The 22,973-nt window shown below is 44.4% G+C and overlaps 1 protein-coding gene across 1 annotated transcript in view; it reads right to left on the bottom strand.

Annotated features, from left to right (window-relative positions):
* The window catches only part of ANKH (ANKH inorganic pyrophosphate transport regulator), a 140,265-nt gene that overhangs the window by 40,404 nt on the left and 76,888 nt on the right, over window positions 1-22,973 (bottom strand). The window contains exons 2-6 of the mRNA XM_082453813.1: window positions 22,688-22,904; window positions 13,784-13,902; window positions 10,387-10,470; window positions 3,520-3,690; window positions 1,246-1,380 (exon numbers count right to left, since the gene is read on the bottom strand). Of these exons, the coding sequence (XP_082309939.1) occupies window positions 1,246-1,380; window positions 3,520-3,690; window positions 10,387-10,470; window positions 13,784-13,902; window positions 22,688-22,904 (726 nt within the window). The remainder of the gene's footprint in view (window positions 1-1,245; window positions 1,381-3,519; window positions 3,691-10,386; window positions 10,471-13,783; window positions 13,903-22,687; window positions 22,905-22,973) is intronic.

Below are 22,973 nucleotides of genomic sequence, written 5' to 3'. Positions count from 1 at the left end.
CCTTTCTGTTCCTCCAGCGGAACCATGAGAATAACGATACCCATCATGCGGGGTTGTCGGGAGCCAATGAAACGTCCATAAGTGCCAACATTATCAGAAGCAGACGATCAATGTATGTCAGTTCTGTCACCCTAATGCTAAGGTCTGTCTCTGTGCACTGAGGTCATTTAGAAATGGCTCTAATGTCTTGTTTTTTTTTAGGGGCAGATGGAATTCTAGCACACAGGTGATGGGGATCCCACACTTTTTAACTGGGCAACTGAAACTGAAGTATTGAAGTAAAAAAGCTGCTATGTTATAGAAGCCACCCCAGATGACATTCATGATTCAACAAACAAAATCCAGGAACCGATGGAGACAAGGAAAAGCCTTCTCCTTGTGATTTATGCGCTTCTTTTTCCAAGCCAACATGAGCTGCTTCCCAGGACATGGAAACTGGCAGCAGACCCCAGCCTGGAAACATGCTGACAGCGCATTCAAGGGCAACGTGTAAACAGGAGGCTCTCAGGAGGAGCCACCAGCCTTCCCGAAGGATCAGCGTTTCCCGAGACGATTAATCCTCCAGAGGGCAGCGGGGGAGGAAACAAATGAAGTCATTCTATTTGTTCATACCATACTTGAAAGATGGAAAAAAAGTGCTTCCACTCTGTCTTTGGAGGAGCTGCCAGTTTCCAGATCAGTTTCTTGAGTTCAGTAAATAATGGAGACCCTCCTTTGGAGGAGGGCAGATTGCCAGAGTGCATAAAGCCATGGTAGGTTCGGCACAGGAGGCGGAGAAAGGACAGGTGAGACTAGGTGGGTCAAAACGGAGGCATCAGCCCTTCACCCCCTGGTACTTTCACTTCTGCTGCTGCGCATGGCATGTTCCGTTGTCCTCTGCAGCTACAGCAAAGAGGCACCATGCTGACTCCGTGGGAAAGTGGAGAGGCCGTTGAGTGGAGACAGAAAATCTGGATTCTAACACTAGCCCAGCTTCTTGCTAGTTGTGCGTCCTTAATCTCGGTTTTCTCATATGGTAAAAGAGATATTTTCTCCCATACTCATAAAACTATAAAATCACATGATTCTAAGTCACTGATGGAGATCCTTATGGGTTCCTTGTGTGAAGGTGTCACATAATTTAATATCACAGAATTTCTTGGGCTCTCAAGAGGAATTGGAAACAAATTTGTAATCTACCTCCCCCCCCCAACCCAGTTTTTACACGGTGACTATGGGTACCCACATCCCCAGAAGCTGCCCTACCTCCGTAGCTGCAGAACTGCCACCAAGGTCCCGGGAAACAAAGAGGTTGACGATAGGCCTACTGATTCTCTGTGTAGCCAAGATGAGAGCCAAAGGCCACCAGAAGCTCAGCATCTTTCTTATTGTTGCATCTCCCTGCATCAAGAAAAGGGGATAAAAGTTCACTGAACTCCGGAAGCAGAATAGAAAAAAACAATTCAGAGTCAAAGCCTTTTCTTTCGATATCGATCATGAGTCAATTCACTATACTTAAAAATAATATAGAAAAAGCCTCTGTAGACAAGCCAAGTTGAATTAAAGTAAAATGTACAGTCTTACTAGAAATGAACTCAGACAGCTGGCAAGCTACTGTGAAATCAAAACACACATTTAAGCTTGATGGATCCAAACCCCTGTTTTCCAAACAGGGCAACTTCAACCCAAGCAGAACCCAACTTCATAGCCCAAGAAACAGGCTGGAAATTAGTTTCTGTTTAAATTATCAAACTGACTGGCTAGAAGCCATGTCAGTAAGAGATAACTCTTAGAAGTAAAACGTTGTTATACTTTATTTTGGAATCAGCCTGCTCACAAATGTGCCTAATTATTTGGGCACTGTATAAATCTACTCAGAGGTTCCTATTCTCAAAGCTCTGACAGAAGTCATGTAAATGTTCAGAAGCACAAGCAAAATAAAAGCATGGTAATGAGAAGGCGACTTATTAAGAATTCTACAGCAAAGATGTGCGCTGTCTTTAAAGCCTGGCTTTCATCATGTGATTTTGGGTTTGATTCTTCATGAGGGTGAGAGTTCCATCATGGAACCATCTCAGTCCCTTTATTTCCCTTTGCTGGTAGCTGAATTCAACGTTGAGATGGATTGTTACCATCTAGACCAACGTGATGTGGTTGTCCTCATGATGGAAATACTGTAACTAGATCTGATATTATTGATGGCCTGACCTCAGATCAAGGTGGGTGGTCAATACAATTACTGGTTTTTTGGTTATTTTTGGCTGCATTGGGTATTTGTTGCTGCGCGCGGGCTTTCTCTAGTTGTGGCAAGCGGGGGCTACTCTTTGTTGCGGTGTGTGGGTTTCTCATTGTGGTGGCTTCTCTTGTTGCGGAGCACGGGCTCTAGGTGCGTGGGCTTCAGTAGCTGCAGCACACGGGCTCAGTAGTTGTGGCGCACGGGCTTAGTTGCTCCGCGGCATGTGGGATCTTCCCGGACCAGGGCTCGAACCCGTGTCCCCTGCATTGGCAGGCGGATTCTTAACCACTGCACCACCAGGGAAGTCCCGCAATTACTGTTCTGACATGACAAAAGTAACATGTGGTCAAAGGTGGGATCAAGGGGTGGAGTGCGGTAATTTATTCAGGGCCATATTTATATAAATATATATATATATATAATATACATAATCATGCATATCTGCCTTATAGCTAGATGGATACCAACCCAAATGATACCTAAAGATAGAGAAATTAGCAAATAAATAAATCAGATACTGTTTATAATGATGATGAAAAGAACGCTTTGGTCACTTGTGTAAGATTGTATCTTGCTTGTACCATATTCACCTTTTGAGGCACAGGCCAAGCTCTGCCTCCATCAAGGGGGCTTTTTAGACCTCATCCCTATCTACCTTCTCTCAGCCTCAGTGAGAGAAGTTCTTGAATTCCCATTGCAGTCTCTGTACTTTCTTGGGTTCATGTCTGAATGTTGCTTCTGTGTTGGAGAATAAGCCAAATGGGACGTAAAGCTGCTTGAGGCCAGGGACCATATTTCAAAATTTCCTGTGTTGCCCTGTGGTACCTAAATACTCTGCTCCCTCCATAGAAGGCACCTGAATGAGTGATTGTGTTTGGCCAGTACAGAAAGTACAAACAGAGCCTGGATCCCTGGTGCGAAATTAAAAATAATCAAATGTGAGTTCAATGGTACCAGGGGTCCTAACATCTCTGTCGAGCACAGAATGACTTACTTTTGACAACAGAGAGTAAGGAGGACATCAGTGTTGTGTCTCCTCCTCGGCCTGACATGACTCACTGGGACTCGGCCTCCTCGTATGGAGGCAAGGAGGCTGGAGAGTGACCTCTAAGGACTCTTTCGTCTCCAGAGTTCATCAGTTCTCCAACTGTCTTTCCCTGTGGACACTGTGAAGCACTTGGCCTTGAGATATAACATCCCAGAGCATGTGCTTGTTACACTGATGTCTCGTTTCATACGTGTGGGGTGAAACTATAGTCCGCTTGGATGTACAGGCAGGATGCCCTCAAGGTCTAAGGACCTACCCCCAGCTCCGGCCCACTCCTGTCCGGGATGATGTCGTGGATGTTCTTGTAGTAGCCCAGGCACAGGGCAGTGCAGCGCACAAGGGCACCCATGTACAAGGACAGGATGGGGATGAGCAGAGGCTCCCTGCATTCCAGATGACTGTGAAGCAAAATGGCGACAAAAACGACCTGAGAGATGGGGAAACAAGAACAAGTCAGTAGGGAGAAGACGGAGCCAATCAACGGAAGCGCAGCCCGACCTCTTGCACCCAGGTGAGATGTATCTCTGAGCGAAAACCTTGACACTGATGAGAAGGGGAACGGAAACAGTATTGGGCTACAGCTCAACACTGCTCTCAGAGAATTCAGGGTCATGCATTTGGGATTCACTGGAAGAGCACACGATCATTCTGTTATATTCATCGTTAAGATTCTTTTAAGGCAACTGCACATCTGGTTAAGGTGATCGATTAAAAAAAATCTAGAAACTTTGGATTCCCAGACCCCAAAGGATGCAGAAGAGCTTTGCCCTATCCATGTATGCATGTAATCCACACCAGAGGACCTAAGTGACCTTCCACAAAGGATAGAACAGTGACCAATGATGGTACACAGAAAAATGGACATTACCATTTATAACATGGAATCCACTGAAAATGCTGCAAAAGCACCAATGTTAATTATTATAAAACAAGATAATTAAAATTTAAGATATTAACTTACAAAAGTGGCATAGGTCAAAAAATACAAAGTCAAGAGGGATTGAAATAATAGTAAAGTGTCAATCTCTACTGAACAGTACAGGCTCTAAAGCAAATTTATCAATGTATTGAACCTCCCATCCTGCAGAAATCAGAGAATCAGCCCCGCCTCTGTCCAGAGTCCTTCCTGGAATTCACATGTTTGGAAGACCACTGAGGCATATTGAGTGCACAAATAGGGTAATGGGGGAGGGGAGAGATTGTCTGGGCTACATCAATCTTTTTTTGTTGTTTGTTTGTTTGTTTACATAAATTATTTGTTTAATTTATTTTGAAGAGGAACATGGTGATTAAATATCAAGATTTATAAAAAGTCTACATAGTACCTTTGAACCCCATCCATCCATTTTCTATCCACTACAGCAATGAATCTGTTTGATTATTTTCAGGAGTAATATTCTAAATATTTACCAACAGACTGAACAAGTGAACAGAACAGACAACGTGCCTGGCTGCTATGGTAAGAACCAGCTGAATATCAGCCCTACATTAGTTCTGTATTTGTCCTTAGAGATTTCTGTTAAGTAGTATCCATTTTCCCCTCCTTCTTTTATTTATTTATTTATTTATAATTCTAAAAAAATTTTTTTGGGCTACACCAATCTTAGTAGCCAAATATCCATGGAACGATAGGCTTGTGAAATATACCACCACTAAACGATCCTGACCAAAGGAGGCGGACCCTGATCACTGCATTCTCAAGAAATCAGCGATGACAAAGTTAAAAAAGAAGCTGGAGAATGAGCGCAGTTCATCAAATGAGTGCGTTCAGTTGCCACAGGGAACAGAGAAAAGCAGGGCAATCCAGAGAAACTCTTCCGAACGAAAAAGAAGTATTAGATGTTAGAGGAGGTTTGCTTGTAGCACAAACTGACACTTGTGCCCGGCTTGCTGTTCTCAAACCGGTAAATGGGACAGAGATGTCCTTAGGGGAATGCAGGGGACACAGCTACCGCTTGGCTGCATGGACACGACCAGGCTGCCCGGAGCGTGGACGCGTGAGTGTCCACTCACACTCATGATCACACACTCACATTCACTTTCACCGAGGATACAGTGGAGCCCATTGATGGAAATAAAGATGCCCGTGACTGTCTCCATGCCTGTTGCTTCCCAGTGGAACAAATATACTGTATTAACTGAGGGATGCAAAGACCAGCTGGGGGAAGCCTTGTGAAGGACCCATTGTGTTTGGAACAGAAGATTGAGTTCTGTAATGTGGCCAAGATGCCCATTTATTTCTCTAACTTATCAGAGGCCTTGAGGGGCCCTAATATGCAAACAGACTAGTCTGTCTGCAGCAAGCTTAAGATTCGACATACACAAACCTACAGTGTAAACGAAGATGGTCATGTTTAGAGACTGAAAACACATTGGAGGAAAAATGAATATGTGAAGACCAACCCCTCCTCTGCCCGGTCCAGAAAGGCTCCCGGTGACGCCATCAGGATGGCCATGCAAGACGAGCAGGACCAAGGAAGGGGATCTGGAAGTGAAGGAAAAGGGAGGGGGAGGTGTGGAGATGACAAGAAAGTGGCCCGAGGAGCAGAGCGGGCTAGAGTGTGACAGAGGGCGGGCAGGAGGCATTGGGCCGGTAGCGATCAAGGCCGAAGTGAAGATTTTCTCAGCCTCCCTCACGTTGTTAATAGCTTGATGCCATGTGGTCCAACACATACCATACATCTTACATCTTCACTGTGGGCTGTAGCATTTATCAACTTAAAATAACGCCTGGGCCTTTTGCAATTCAATCCAGAATTAAGATTTTTGATTCTGATACAACCATCAAAACTTTGTCGGATTATTTTCTGCGGGGAACCTCCTGCCTCAGCGGTGAGGATTTTCCCAGGGAAAGCCTGCTACGTGCTGGCCCCATCCTGGGTGCTGGGGATTCAATGATAGATAAGATTGTCCCAGGCTCTGTTCTCCTGGAGCTGACAGCCTAGTGGGGAAGGCAGAAATGGTAATCAACCTGTGAAAAGGCCTGTGAAGGAAAGAGGGCAGTGGTGCTGGGAGAGCCAGGCTGAGGGGTGAGGGAGGGCGCCCCATGTGGGGTGCATCTGAGACGAGACCCAGTGCCTTGGCAGGAGCCCGCAGGGTCTGGCAGGAGCCAGGGTTAGGTGGGGAAAGCCGAGGCAGGGCATTTCCTTCCGGGCAGAAGCCCCCCCAGGGGGAGGCAGCTCGGCCACATGGAAGAGGTCGGAAGGGAGGACCAGTGGCTGGAGGGCAGAGCAAGGGGACAAGAGGGGAGCGACAGAGCTGGGGCAGAAGCAGAGCCTGTGGGTTTTCAGCACCTCGTAGACCAGGATCAGGACTTTGGCTTTTTATCTCAAGAGCACCAGGAGGTAATTTTAAAGCAGGTTCTAGGCAGGGGGTGAGATGGCCAGAATTTCACTGAGAATAGATCCCTGTGGCCGCAGTGGGGAAGGGCGGAGGAGAGCCAGAGCAGAGGGGCAGGCCCGAGTCAGGAGGCACCTCTGAGAGTTCAGGTGGGAGGGGTGATCCCTCAGAGCAGGGCGAGGGTGCAGAGATGGGGAGAAGAGGGCAGATAAAGAAACATCTAGGGGGCTTCCCTGGTGGCGCAGTGGTTGAGAGTCTGCCTGCCAACGCACGGGACGCGGGTTCGAGCCCTGGTCTGGGAGGATCCCACATGCCGCGGAACAACTAGGCCCGTGAGCCACAACTACTGAGCCTGCGCGTCTGGAGCCTGTGCTCCGCAACAAGAGAGGCCGCGACAGTGAGAGGCCCGCGCACCGCGATGAAGAGTGGCCCCCGCTTGCCGCAACTGGAGAAAGCCCTCGCGCAGAAACGAAGACCCAACGCAGCCATAAATAGAAATAAATATATTAAAAAAAAATCATTAAAAAAAAAAAAAAAGAAACATCTAGGATTAAAAATTTTAGACGGATGGTCATGAAGAGGGACGCTCCTACGGTGGCTCCCAGGTTTCTGAGCTGATGGTAGGGGCACAGATTCATTCAAAAACACAATCATCAAGATCATGAAGCGTATGAATTGAGGCTTACGATGCCTCTGAAGGATGTGAGTGGAAATAGCATAGAGATATTTAGATGGCTTGTCTAGAGCTCAGAGGAGAGGGCTTGACCACAGATTATTTATTCGGTGATCATCAATCATGTTACAGATGGTTTAAACGTAGGGTATGCAGTAGATTCTTCATGGATAGAATACGCAGTGAGGAGAGAGATGGATCTTGAGGAACTTCAACATTTACACATCAATAGATGAGCTCGGCCATCAGAAGTAGGAGAAAAACCAGGACGTGGTGGTGTGAGAGCCAATGGGAAGGGATGTTTCATGGACGAAGGGGCAGTCAACAGAGTGAAGAGTTGCTGAGACATCCATTCAGTCAACAAAAAGTGCCCGCTGGATTCAGTGGCAAGAGGGTCACTAGTGAGAACAGTGTGGGCGAACTGATGGGAGTGGAGGTCAGCGTGGGGTAGGTAAAAGGAAGAAAGAGGAGTGAAAAAGTGGAGACAGTGAGAGGAAACTGCCCTTCCAAAAGGTGTGGCTGGGAAGTAATAGAGAATTGTAGCTGAAGACATACATGAGAAAAAGCTTGTTGTTGCTGTTGTTACTGTGTTAAGACGGCAGATGTCTGAGCATGTTTCCATGTCAAAGAGAAATGATCCAGGGGAGAGAGAAGGAGTCACTGATAACCGATCGAATAAGGTTCCTGAGAAAGCAGGACAGGATAGGCTTCAAGGCACAGGAGGAAGAAGTGGCCTTGGACAGAGGAGGGACACCTCCTCTCCTGTAACGGGAGGGGGAACGGAGATGAGGCAAGGGTCTGAAAGTAGGCATGTGGGTTTAAATTTCTCAGTGAGGTGGGCAGTGAGGTCACCTGCCAGGGAGAGTGAGGTAGGTGGAGACCCTCTGACATGGTTACTAGAGTCCGCTGAGGTGAGTGATGAGAGTATGAATCTATACTTTGATCAGTTTGTCCCGCTGTGTAACTTTTTGCTGGAGCGCTTGCTACCTGGGTGCAGGTGGTGCAAGGTGCACACCATTGGGTGGTTCAGGACGGGGATCTTGCCCGAAGGCTGAGATGGAAAGGCAGGAGACAAAGGGACCTACGGTAGTGCAGCCAGATTACTCAACGGGGAATCTGGGATCCCATTCCTGGGATCTCAGCTGACTTCAGAAGGCCAGGGCTGATGACAGCATGAAGGGGAAAGGACTAGAGGTCCCACTGAGGCCCAACACCCCATGAGAATTCTCATTTGATACTGAGCAAGCTAAGAAAGTCTAGATGATCACGAAATAAATCAAAAACATATGACTATTACAATAATGGTGACACAGAAAAGCATGGCATGTTGGAACCAAAGCAAGAGGTTTTTTTTTGTATTATGATGTGAAATTAATTAGCTTAGTAAAATTTTTTCAAACTGGGAGTTGCCACTGAAATTCAAGGCATTATAAACTCTTTTCATTTTATCATTGGTGATTACTCCCTATCTATCTATGCCAAGGTGGTATTTCAAAGGACTTTGCCTAGGATCTATTTATTCATTACCAAGTCTGGTAATTAACAAATGCCTTCAAGTAATGAGAGGACTGAAGCTGGGGGTGGGAGGGGGAGCAAAAGACTTAAGAACAAACATTGAATTTATTCCCCCAACCAAATTGTGGTAGGAACTCCAACTATAAGGTTTAAAATAAAAACTTCACCAGGAAAATCCCAAGGCCAGATGGCACCTGAATCCAGCTTCCATCGCTCCTACTAACCAGTTATGTTTATTCTGAACTTTTGAGCCCTCCCAACAGGCAGGGGCCAGGACCAGGTTTAAAATTAAGAAGGAAAATGGCTGTGGCAGCACTGGCAAAGAAATTTTCAGGGATATGATTTTTTCCTCTACCCTTGGATGCTGCTATATTTATCTTAGGCAAAGATAAGTGGGTGTTTTTTTTTTTTTTTTGCTTTTGAGATAACACATCTACAAATGCTCACTGAGTTGCTGATGCTAATGCTGAAAATAAGAGGTGTTTCCTTAATTTCAAATTAAGTGATCAGAATGAACAAGGCAGTTTAGTTCATCCCTCAGAGGATGAATTAAAAGTAAGACCAGGCAAAAAAATCTCTAATAACTCACCAAGAAAATTAACAAAGATGTATCAAAGAATGACGTTAGCTAGTATTCAACATGTGTGCGTGCACACGCACACACACACACACTCACACACACACACACAAAAGAATGTTAGCAGGAAGTAATTTAAATTACTTTTAATAGTGATCCATGGAGTAAATGCAATTAATTTGGAAATTTAATTCTTGGTCTTTAGGGAGGTACTAACAGTTGAATAGTAGATTATTTCAAAAAGGTGGCTGAAAGACTAGCGTGTACAAAAGGGAAAAACCAGGAAGAAATGCGTGGACATGTTCATAGAACGGAACTGAGAATTGGGAAGGGAGCTTAGAAATCAGTCCACCTCCTTCTCCATGAAGAAATCGTTCTCCAAACCCCTGACTGTAGGAACTAAGTCTAACTTACAGACTATGGGAATTAAATCTAATTTCCTGCTAAATTTTTTCATGGTATCTTTGGAGGAAGAAGACAGGAAGGAGAATGGAAACCAGGGCTGGTGCCAGACCTCAGGGAACTGGACAGAAGTATAATGTTCTCAGACGAAGCCGACTTCCTGATTCTCTCCAAATGTGGGTGAATGATGCGTCAGTGGCAGCCCCACGTGACAACAACATTTAACAATAATTCCTAGGAGCGCTCTCTAGAAACCAGCACCAAGTGGCCTGGCCACACAGAGGCCCACGTGCACACAGCGACCCTGTGACCACCCACTAGCTTTGACTTTAGAGTCATTTCACGTGCAAGTGCCTTAACAATAAAGGGCAAAACCTCTGATAGTAAATTTAAATTCCTACGACACCCATTCCTGCAAGATCTTACACGTTTGTGTCATGCGTGGAGGGGTTCCATTTTCTCATTCACTTAACAGGCATTTATGGAAGTTCGCGTTTGATTTGAGTAACGTACGGATGCTCGCGGAGCGGACGGTTGTAAACGAGGCATCAGCCGGTTCTGTCCATCACCTGAAAGGGGCTCTGAGCGGCTCTGATGGACACACGGACCACGTTTACCTGAGCTATGACGTCTGAGATTGAGGCGCATCCGACCAGGAAGCTGTATTTGTGCTTTAAGAGAATTCCAGCATGGGTCCACGCCTGCCAGGAGGGAGAGAATAGGGTGTGAGATGCACCTTCGGGGTTAGGTTATTTCTCGTTGCTATGAGTCCCTGGGCATTCCTGAAATAGAACAGAAACACGCCCCCCCCCCAACCTTAGTAGCACAGGTTTCATAAATCTTTGATTGGTAGAATGGCTGTAACTTAGCCTGGTGGCTAGGACCACATGAGATTTTTAAGTGGAACCAGTGACCGCACAGTGTTTATTATTTGGTACCAGTTCTGTGCAGACTAGTGTACTGGTTTGTGCGCCTGGCGGGAAACCTGGCTGAATACCAGGAATGGGGGACCAGTGGGAGTCACAAAGCACCGCATTCTCCATCTGTGAAGCAGGTTCTCATGAGGGCTCTAAACTGGATCCGAGTTACTACCGTCACTGCAAGCACTCACTGACTGATCAGGGCTACTATTTCCTTCTCTTTAAGTCTGGGCAGGATCCGATCTGACGCTTCGTGCCTTTGAGGGAAATTAAGAGGAAGGTCCTCCAAGGGTTACAGACAATGAAAGTTCCAGGGGATGGCAGGTTTGGAGAAGGTTTGAAGTTCAAAGTAGGATCTGCTTAAGCATCATCCTTCTAACCAGTAAAGGCTGACCTGAACTGACAAAGAAATAACATTTCACGTGAGCTAAACATAATTAGACAAGTATGACTTATTTCCTAGGTCTGTGTCAAGACTTTATATAGCTGCTGCTACATCTACTTCCTCCTCAGCTCCTTTAGCAAAGGTGCTAAATGTGAAAAGAAATGCAAAGTGTAGATAACATTTGCAAATTGTGGCTTGTAGGCTATCTTTGTTGACCAAAAGCTGTCTGGACGATAAGCTTTGTGATTTGCAAATATTATCTCTCCAACAAATACATCAGGGCCATGCTGCAAGGTGTGTGTGTGTGTGTGTGTGTGTGTGTATGTGTGTGTGTGTGTGTGTGTGTGTGTGGGGTGAGGATATGTATTATATTGGTTTTTCTTAGCAATCTCTTACTACTGGGCCTTTTGGGGGAGTTGAGAGATGAAACATGGAAGAAAAGGGTGTCCATCACAGATGTTCTGGTGTTAGACTGAGCTTTGGAAACTTCCGTGGCAAATAAACACAGAAGCGAAGTGGAACACAGGGCACTAAAGAGTCTGTGAGTCACTTTTAGTCCTGAGTTCCCTGAGTTCACTGTATAATTGTAATTCTTCTATGTGTTTACACAGTCCCAGTGCAGATAGGAGGGCAGGCATTAGAGCAGAATCATGGACTCTGCTGAAGAAGCTGGGCTTTTACTCTCTTAGGTTGTGAAAAAGGTCACTCCATTCAGTTCTCTCACTGCTTTGAAAGCACTGTGGTGCTACCTCAGTCCAGCCTGGGCCCCGTGGGGAATCTGGTTCTACACACTCCAAACCCTTGGCTTTTTTCTTTTGGGGGTAGGGGGTATGGGAGTAGGGGGTATGCATCAGCTACCAGAGTAAACACACCTGGTGATAAGAAAAAGAAAATAAAAGAAAATCCAGGGACAAGTGTTCCAGTGGCCAAATTCTCCACCTAAAGTGATGTCATGACAACTGAAAATCGGGACCTTTGGTGGAAACTAAGGGTTTAATATCTAAGGCTCCCTTGCCCACCGGTAGGAAGCTGTCAGATTCAAGAAGGCTGCCCCTGTAACCCAGCTACAGGCACGTTAAGACTTCTGATGACATTTGAGAGGATGGACCACATATGTTTTTACATTGCCTCATTCCTCCGAGGATCTGGGGCTAATGCCATACCTCAATACCTCCATTCATCTCACACGTCTAATGTGTATAGAACTGGAGGTAAGGAGTGGTAGAAAAACCTATATAGATTATCATATGTTCCAGTCTCCTTCCAAGAGTAATTTAAAATGGATCCCAAAGAAAAGGTTTATTTTCTAGCATTAGACACTGTCGGAAATATATAAATATAAATATATATATATATATATATATATATTTGGCTAAGTCTCTTTTATATCTATAACACAGATGAATAGGAAAAAAGCATTCTCTGAGAACTCTTCAGTATCAGGACAAAGAATTTAATCTATGGAAGTCAGCCACCCTTAGCTAATCTAGCAAAGCTGGCTATTAAAGTAATAAAATCCTATCAGTATATTCAAGCGAGTCTTATTCTAAAAAGCTTTGGGTGCTTATACCACACAAGTGGTAAGTTTATCTGAAAGCTATTCTGATCCCTTGATCCTGAATATATCAGAAAGGAATTTATATTTGAATCAAATTTTCAAACAAGCTCTCTTGCCTCCTGCCAGAACTTGTGGCAAATATAGATAATTCTCATAAAATAAACTGAAAAGATGGACTGGTTAAAAGTCAGTGGTCAGTTGGAGCCCTCCTGCACTGCTGGTGGGGATGTAAAGTGGTGTAGCTGCTGCTGAACTCAGTATGACAGGCCCTCAAAAAATTAAAAATAGAGTTACTGTATGATCCAGCAATTCCACTTCTGGGTATATACCCAAAAGAACTAAAGCAAGGACTCAAAGGGATATTTGCATACCCATGTTCATAGTGGCATCATTCATAGTAGCCAAACGGTGGAAGTAACCCAGGTGTCCACTGATGGATGAAAGGGTAAACAAAATGTGGCTTACACATACAAGGAATATTATTCAGCCTTAAAAAAGAGGGACATTCTGACACATGCTGCATACAACATGCATGAACCTTGAAGACATTTTGCTACGTGAAATAAGCCAATCACAAAAAGACAAATATTGTATGATTCCACTCATGAGGTACCGAGAACAGTCAAGTTCACAGAGACAGAAGTAGAGTGGTAGGTACCAGGGGCTGGGGAAGGGGGTGGGAGTTAGTGTTCAATGGGGAAGAGACTCAGCTGGGAAGATGGAGAGGGCCGAGGGTGGATGGTGGTGATGGGAGCGCCACGATGTGAAGGCACCTCATGCCACTGAAGTGCGCACTTAAAAATGGTTAAGATGGGAAGTTGTATGTTATATGTATATTATCACAATCGGAAAAAAATGTGGTGGGCAGTGAAGACAGCCTCAGATGTGCTGGTCATTTTTTGGGGGGAATAAGTGGAGCCATTTCCATTTCTGGGTTGCCAGGGGCTGGGGGAGGGGAGGATGGGGAGTCAGTGTTTAATGGGAATAGAGTCAGTATCCCAAGATGAAAAGAGTTCTGAAGAGTCACAGCAATGTGAATATACTACATGCCATTGAACTGTATACATAAAAATGGTTAAAATGGTAAAGTTTAGGTTATGTATTTTTTACCTTAATTTTTTTAAAAAGTGCCAACGATCTTCTCTACTCACCATTGCATCCATAAAAGGGAAGGCAGCAAGATACAGGAAGGCCCTTCTCGTTTTGTTCCCCACTGACTCATCCACATGGTGCAATTTATTGATGATGTAGTAGCCTAAGTCACTATATGCTGCAAAAGGTAAAACAAAACATGGCAATATTTAGAAAACATTATCCTTATAAGCTTTTTATCTCAAAAGTTTTTTTTTAAATAAACTTATTTATCTTATTTTATTTATTTTTGGCTGCGTTGGGTCTTTGTTGCTGCACGCGGGTTTTTCTCTAGATGCGGCGAGTGGGGGCTACTCCTCGTTGTGGTGCGCGGGCCTCTCATTGCGGTGGCTTCTCTTGCTGCGGAACACGGGCTCTAGGCGTGCAGGCTTCAGTAGTTGTGGCATGCAGGCTCAGTAGTTGTGGCTCGTGGGCTCAGCAGTTGTGGCTCGTGGGCTCTAGAGCGCAGGCTCAGTAGTTGTGGCACACAGGCTTAGTTGCTCCACGGCACGTGGGATCTTCCCGGACCAGGACTCGAACCCGTGTCCCCTGCATTGGCAGGCGGATTCTTAATCACTGTGCCACCAGGGAAGCCCTCAAAAGTTTAAAAACAATTTTAAATATAATATTTGGGTTTGGGTACAAAAATTAGAAAATTCAGATGAGCAAAAAGAAGAAAATCATCTACAATCTCATTCATCCCTCTACCCAGAAGGGGTCACAGTTGACACTCTAGGTTCTAATTGCCCAGTTCTTTTACAGGTGTGTGTGGTGGGTTATGCGTGGGTGTTTTAACATAAAAATGGGATAACATACCTTTCAATAAAAATTTTAAAGCTAGCTTTTCACTGTTTGTCATTCCTTTTGGATCATTTTTTGGGGAGGAGGGTGGTAACTGTGGGTATAGTCTCCCCACGGAAAAAATGCTATCTCTGTGCTTTCCAAGTCCCTCCAACATGAGGACCTGTGACCAGTGTGTGACTGGAACATAATGGGCCTTAACCAACACAGGCTGAATGAATATGTTGGTGCCAAAGGGAGAGAAAGGAAGAAAGAGAAAGGTCTCCTAATGTCTGCTAGGCGTTCTGGCAGACATTGTTAGTAAAGGTTAAATACAATATTAAGCTATTGACTACCTCATTGATACGATGTTTAGACTATATAGGAAAACAATGATCTCTGTGTTTTCATAGTGCTCTAATAGTAGTGTTCCCGCCGTGTTCATTCTTTTATAAATATGAATATCCATGTACTTGACAACTGCAGAAGCTGCTTTGAAATCAGAAAGGAGATAAAATTTAGTGTCTCTCTCACTTTGTGAAATAATAAGAATCCCTGCCCCCATTTCAAAGTTTGGGGGGCGACTTATTACCATATACACTGGCAAAAGGAAATAATCCTCCATCCCCTGTCGGGATTAGTCTGGAATTACGGGGATGTTGGATTAAATGTGCTCTTCAGGATGATATCAAAGATATTTAAATGTATATAAATAGAAATCCCAGCGAGGGTAGAGGTACAAGTAAGTGATTTCAAGGGGTAGGGAGGGGGCTGGAATGGCTAAGACATCCAGCATACAATGCTGGTGGGACAGGCAAATGCAGGAGAGGAGGTCCCAGTCCTCCCAGGAAGGGCAGAGGTGGAAACCAAGAGGCCAGCTGCCAGGTGAGCCCAGGTGTCAGGTGTGCAGCGTGGCGGGACCAGCAGAACCCCTGAGGCAGCAAGGAGAGAAATCCAGGAGGGAGGGCGGCGCTTGGCAGAAAGAGAAAAGACTGGGGAAATGGGATTAGTTATGGCCAGGGACAAGGAAGGCAGCCGTGATGTCCTGCTTAGATCAGAAGGCACGTGGGTGACCTGACCCTGGAAAGCAGGAGGAAGCCCTCCAGCCCGACTTGGCAGCGAGGCGAGAAGTGCATTCAGACCTGAGATTAGCTGGTGAAACACAAAGCCGGGATAAAGCTGTTGCTGGATCACACACACAGCTCACTTTGGGTGCCGAGATTTGGAAACTGTGGCTGCTGTTGATTTGTACACTCCTTCTCATTCAGTCAAGTTCACTGTGCTGAGACCTGCGCAGAGATGGTCCTGACCCTGCCCACCCCACTGCCCCTGCCCACCCCACTGTCCCTCCCAGCAGAGACCGCTGGCAATAGTGAAGGCAGCCACGCTGGGCGAGCAGAGCAATGCCAAGTGCACGAGCCCGGGGCTGGCTCTGAAAGGCTCAGGAACTGAAATTCCCTGGTACAGGTTAGCGCCAATACAAACGCCAGCTGACTGGACTTGACTGGACGGCTAAAGCTGGGACCTTGAGATTAGAAAAAGCTGAGATCCGGAGGGCAAGGTATGGGTTGACCTGTGTCCCCTCACAATTCACTTGTTGAGTCCTAGTCCCCAGGACCTCAGAAGGTGACCTTATTTGACAACCGGGTCATGGCAGGTATAATTAGCTGAGATGGGGTCACACTGGAGAAGAGTGGGCTCTTGGTGTCCTTCTAAAAAGGGGGAACTTGGACACAGAGATAGACACACACAAGGAGAAGCCCATGAAAACATGAAGGCAGAGATCGGGGAGATGCTTCCACAAGCCAAGGGACAGCACACGTTGCAAACCACTGGAAGCTGGAGAGGGGACTGGGACAGATTCTCCGTCACGGCCTCAGAAGGAACCAACCTCACTGCCACCACCTCGACCTTCCAGCCTCCAGACCGTGAGACCACACACCTCCGCGGTCTGTGGTGCTTTGTTAGGACAGACCTAGCAAACTCATACAGGTGGCTTCTAGGAAGGAGAGAATTATTTTCCCGTGAGACTCTGGGGTAATGGCAGGAAAAGAAGGGACGAGTGAATTTAAACAGCTGAGAGCAGGGCGTGCAGTTTGCTCATGTGGCCTGAGTGTACAGGGATCAGTATAAATGAGCTTCTCTACTTCTGTGAATATACCTAAGCGTACCAACTTATTAGACTATTTTAACTAAAACATCAAAAACAGTGCCTTTACGCAGAGCAATGTAGAGCTGACATCTAAAGTTTAACAGGGTCTGAAGGACTGCTGGGTGCTGAGCTCAACCAAGCCTCTGACTCTGCCAGGATGTTCCCCCCACCTCACCCCCTTGCTTTGTTCAGACTGCAGCTCCGGGGTCCCCAGGTGCCGGGGGTACTTTGAGACCAATGGGCCCAAGGATGCTTTGGCTTCTTTTTACTTCTTGTCCTCCTTTAGCTACTAGAGAAAAACTTTGGAGGCCAAGGGAAGAAGCTTTCTTCCCATCTTTCTTCCTTCCTTTTACTCCTCCCATATGTAGTAGAAGAAGAGTCTGGTTATAACTACAAAGGTTGTTTCCACCCTGTGAGCTGGGAATGTAAAATCCCAGCGGCTGTTTTTCACCCAGTACCCCCTCACCCTCCCCTCCCATGTCCCAGAGCTGTTTCTGGCTGAAGGTGTAGGCTGGGGGTAATTTGTTTAAAGAACTTTGCGTAGAGTCTATAATTACCAGGCTAGCTGCCTTAATGACATTTAGTAACCTTCAACTTCTATAAGCTGCCTTACCAAGACTCTTCTGAAATAGCTTATATTCCTTATGAAAAGAAGAACATTAGAAAGAAAAATTAAGCAAGGTTTTTGAATAGATGTAAATGGAGTTCATGGCCTGGCTGCAGCAGGAGGACACAGACTTAACCTATTTACAGGTAGACAGCTCTGAGCTGCCCAAACAAGAAACAGGAAGGACCATCCAAATCCCTAGCTCCTCTGACCTCAGAATTTTTTTCCCGTGAGACGCTGGGGTAATGGAGCAATGGAACTTTCCAGAATCACAGGTTCTCAAACTTGTTCATCCAGAGTCACCAGCACTTGTTGCAAAATGCCATGAAACTTAGTATTAGTCAAAATAAGCCTCATTACCTATAATTTTCCCATGGGAATTGAAGAAAAAGCCCTCTTCCGATTTTTAGAAAAAGAATAATACGTGCATTTCCAAGGGGCAGATTTGGGAACCCTTATTCTAATTCTAATTCCTTAGTTCCCATGTTTAAAAGTCTCACAAGTGCTACTGATTGACCCACTGTGTTCTGTTTACCAAGGCTCCTGCAACTTGGGTATCTTGAGCCAGGTTCCAGGTACACATAGAATAGATATCAACTTTTCGACCAGTGGATCTCTAGATTTCAAGTCTGTCAGTCCAACACAATTCCAAGTGTCTACTCATTTGGCTAATTGCATAAGGTTAGGGGTGGTACATTTTCTGGAGCCATCTCTTCCTCACCATCTCCACCATACATTCCTGGGGAGGTGCCTGTGTGATGAGTGGGACCCACTCCAGCCATGTGCACATGTCTGGGGAAACCCATAACCATGTGCAAAATCTCTCAAGGATGAGAGAATGCGTGGCTTACCAGCTGGGTCCAAAAAGAGAAAAAAATCGGAGACAATGAATATGAAACACAAGAAAAAGCATTATGTACAGCAAATGTAATAAAAAGGACCTAGTGCAAGTTGTCTCCTTTATTGGGGCAAACACGATAACAGATGACCCTACCAAGGAGTTCTTGGTCCTCTCTGACCTGAGTCTACCTCTAACGTCTCACTGTGAACAGTCAGCGGATGCCCAGATACGACACCAGGTTAGCGAAGGAAAGGAGCGACATCTGAAACTGGTTTTTCAAAGCTGGTGACGCTTAGGTTTGAAGTCCCTTCTAAGTGAGACGATCCTCCAGCAGTTGGTAGATTACTGGTAGATACTGAAAGTTTGAAATGTCAAAGTTCATCCAGATTGGGAAAAAAAAAATCTAAGATAGAGATCATGCTGGGAATCAGGATTTCTCCAGTGGCTGGAGGTACCATGGAATACACAATCTTTAAAAAAAATATCTTAAGAGTACCTTGCCCCAGCACTAGTTCATAACCAAGGAGATTATGCAGACTGACAAAATACATTGAACTTTTCTAAATATTAAAAAAATTTCTTTAGAGACCATAAGGTTAGAAAGCAGTAAATAAGCAGAATATATAGATCTTCCTTGTTGTTAAAGCTGTATTAAACATACATGAACACTAGAATCAATCTGCTTTATTCAATATGGCTGGCCCTGAGATGTCACTAAAAAATTCTCACTGGTGTCAAAGGTTCTCCAAGGGACCCAGCTACAGCCGCAGAGCTCAATGCCTAATGCCCTCCCTGCTGGTCCTCTTTCTACTTTGCCCTTCCCTGCTCTCCTTCCCTTTCTCTCTTCCTCTCTCCCCCTTTTCCTGTCCCTGTTGCCTAACGGGCTCTTCTATAGTCTCAGGCTGCACACCTCCTTTACCTGGTCACCTGCACCCTAGCACTGGGCATCTACCCTGTTACCTGTGACATTCAACACTGAACTCATTTTCTTGCTTTTTTCTCCCCTGATTCATAAATGCGTGGTGGCTGTGTGCCTCCCACTTCTTTTCCTCCCCAAGGAGGAACATCTTTGATATTTATCTCACCTTTGTATCCAACTTTTGATTAGTAGGACCTGAATGACATGCACATGCTATTTGTTCAACAAGTAATTTGTTGGACCACTGATAGGACAGATGGGGATTGGACTATTTTAAAGGTGAGTTACACAAAGGGCAATTCTTTCACTCTTGTTTAGTCAGAGCCCCCCGCATTCAAAGCAGGAAGGTCAGCTCTACTAATACTAGTGGTGTGTCTGCTTAGAGTTAAACATGCATGTTAATAACATCATTAAGGGGAAATGGATGAATTTTATCAGTGTTTGAGTATATCTAAAAAAAGAGAAATATTCATTAAATACACAGAAGGCATCTTGCTGGGAAAAGTAACTAACATTGTAAAGAATAAAATGAATAAACAGGTAAATTAGGAAACAAAACAAAAAGAAACCAAGGAGTTGGCCATTAAACTGAAAAAGCATAGAACACGGTGATTTTGTTAAAACCACGAGCCTGAGGTTAGACAGAATTAACAGAAACGTAATAGACAAGAAGAGTCACCGTTTGTAATCTTAACGTGGCTAGAGCAAAACATTCATTTAGAGCACTGGGTCAAATTCTCCACTCCGTCTTGTATCAAAGATCAGGGAAAAATGAGAAAGAGTTGTGCTGGAATACAACCAGCACTTCCAGAGCCAGTTAAGAGACGACTCACCCCACAAGCCTTTCAGAACCAACCCCTAAGAGAAAGAACTTCTTCCTCCTCTATGCTCTTGGATGCCCTTATATAAATGCTATGGAAAAGCTAGAAGGTCTAGATAACAGAAATAAATTTACTAAGGATATAGGGAAATAGCACCTAAAAAGGAAAGTTTAAGGCAATTAGACTAGTTTCGCCTAAACAAAATAATATAGAGAAATTTGGTTTTAAGCCTGGATTACTCTGGTTCTTATCTCACTCTGTGGGCTAAGCTGATGAACGTGTAATATGCGGCTTCTTGTACTTACTCTGAGCCCTACTGAGGGGCTGTTCACGTGGGGAATACATACTCATTTCAGTATCAGGCCAAGCAAATACAATTAGGAAGACTGCCTGAGAGCAGACAACGGCTTCTCAAGTCAAATTATTTGGAATATTTGCTTTTTTGTTTATCTGTGTCACTGTTCCCTTGTCCCAAGCATAGACAGCCGAGCTGACTGTTAAAGTAGAAGTGTCAGTGGCTGTTTCTAGCATTACTAAGACGTGAAAATGGGTTTTAGTGCCTAGTGTAGGTGACACACTGTAAAGCAGGAACTGAATGGGGGGATGTTTATGGATGGTAGGAAAATAATGTTGGAAAAAGTGGAGAGCAAGAGAGCAACATCCCACCTGGAGCTTGTGGTCAAGGTTATGGGGAAAAATTGGCAAGATCTGAGCATAGGAAAGCTTACGGCATTAGTGAAAAAAAGGAGAAAGGAAGGTGAGCAAAGATGCCTGATGCAGCAGACAGTAGAAGGCAAGAGAAGAATCAAACCATTAGGCAGAAAATTGAAATGAGGCCAACAAACTAGAAGAGGGAAAATCATTAAAATTTGAGTTTTAAGTGTTTGAAAGAAATTGATATGTGCTTTCATAGTAACTGTAGAAAGCATTTGTTTGTTGGAAGAAAAAAAGTGATAATTGTAAAACTATCAACAGTGATAAAAGCAATTGTTAAATATATCTGGGATGTAGAACCATTTTGGTTCAAATGTAAGATTTTATGATTCCACTTTAAAATGGAAAAACTTGCATTTAACTTGGAAAATGACTTTGATTTTTATTTCAGTGACCAAATGCCCCTCCCAACAGTGTCAATAACACAGTACACTCAAGTTTTCCTTAATTACTGACATTGAGTAATTAGCTGTTAGCCCCAAAGTCTCATTTGAGCATGACTAAAACAGAGAATGTTGGGTTTACTTGGAAGTAAGTAGCTGAAAGGAAACTAACTTATCTTCCTTTTTAGGCAAAAATTTATTTAGACCCACTCATTTCACATATGGAATCTTCTCAAGTACGTATACCATCTATGAAAATGGCCCAGATCAAATCTAGTTGCAGAAGTTTTCTTTAAAACTCAGTGGATATGTTAGTATTCAGGGTTTAAGTTAAGGGAAAGAAAGGCATCTCCTCTCTGCCCCATGCCCTGAAGCTCTGAGCCCAAATGAAATGATCAATAGCAACACTTTGCCTGGATATTTGGCCCATGAGAAGCATCCTCTCGTCCACACTGTTCTTAGCACAAAATCCTATGCTGTATTAAAAAGGAAGACCACAAAGGCCTCAGTCTGTTTACTTTTAGATTCACAATTATATGAGTAAACACGAGTCGACACCTGAGTGCACTGTAAATGGTTTGGGATGAGTAAACATGAGTTGACACCTGAGTACACTGTAAATGGTTTGGGATGAGTAAACATGAGTTGACACCTGAGTACACTGTAAATGGTTTGGGTTTATCTCCTGGCTCTTCATTCACCACGGACATTCATGGTTCTCATACAACCAGTGCTAATTTGAAGACACACTATGGGTTTGTGAAGCGTTGTTCACAGGCTCTATGTAACTGGGTTCAGTAGGTGTGCCATTCAATTTTTATGCCAGGTAAGCTAAGCTGTTTTGAAGCCAAGAGGTTCTGAGATCATGCCCTTAGGGTTTTTTATTACCACCAAGAAGGCAGCAGAAGTAGAACTCCAGCTCTAAAGGAAGGGGCTTTCCCAGGTCTTGGGGAAACCATAGGCCAGTCACTGTGTGTGATAAAATTTTCTTGTTGTTTCATGGAAAGAATGTTATGCCCAGAGTATTGAGTCTCATCTAAAATAGAAACATGGGGCCCTAAAATGAGATAATTTTAATACATAAAACAATCTCCTTTGTTTTCACTGCTGATAAGAATTAATCCTGAATAACACTCATTCTATTTTTGTTCTTAAGATTGAGTCTGATAAGATAAACACCAAGGTCCTACTGTATAGCACAGGGAACTATATTCATTATCTTCTAATAAACTATAGTGGAAGAGAATCTGAAAAAGAACATATCTATATACTGCATATATATGATATACATATACATATATATATATAGCTGAATCACTGTGCTGTACACCTGAAACTAACACAACATTATAAATCAACTATACTTCAATTAAAAAAGAAAAGAGTAAGTAATGTCTGTCTCTAACAAAAGCACCTGACATTTTTTTGACCTTACTGAATGCTAATCCTAGATCTGCTCACCTGTTAATGAAACTCCTCCCTCACTGACACAGGGTTTGGGAACCAGAGACATAGAGCTTGCCAGACAAAGGACATTTTCTTTTCTTGACCTAGGAGCACAAACTCCATTCCTTCCAACCCTTAAAATTGTCATGATATTTAATAATTATGGAAGAAATCACTTACTACAATCAATACACGAAAATAAATTAAGAGGAAGAAGGAATTAGCAAAGCTAGATTCTTAAAGGACGGCCAACAGCCTTACCTATGAGGGTGTGGAAGACAGCAGCTATGGCACCAGCCACCACCATGCACAGGACCGCTTTGGTCCTGTCCCGCTTGCTGTTCACAAACACCAGGCCCACATTCTTGAAGTCACTCATGGGCCCCGTGAAGAACTTCATCAAGGAGTAGGCCAGCCCGTAGCTGGCCAGCATCTCCACTGCATCTTCCTTGACAGCAGCAATGCCCCGGTTCAAGGCCTGCGGAGGGAAGAAACCCACAAACAGCGTTAGGAACGGCGTCTTGGGGCTTCCCTGGTGGCGCAGTGG

Source organism: Balaenoptera physalus, assembly GCF_965194825.1.
Source record: "Balaenoptera physalus genome assembly, chromosome: 3".
In the NCBI taxonomy this organism is placed as follows: Eukaryota; Metazoa; Chordata; class Mammalia; order Artiodactyla; family Balaenopteridae; genus Balaenoptera; species Balaenoptera physalus.
The sequence above is the reverse complement of the archived record's forward strand: the minus strand, read 5'-3'. Positions and strand labels throughout refer to the sequence as shown.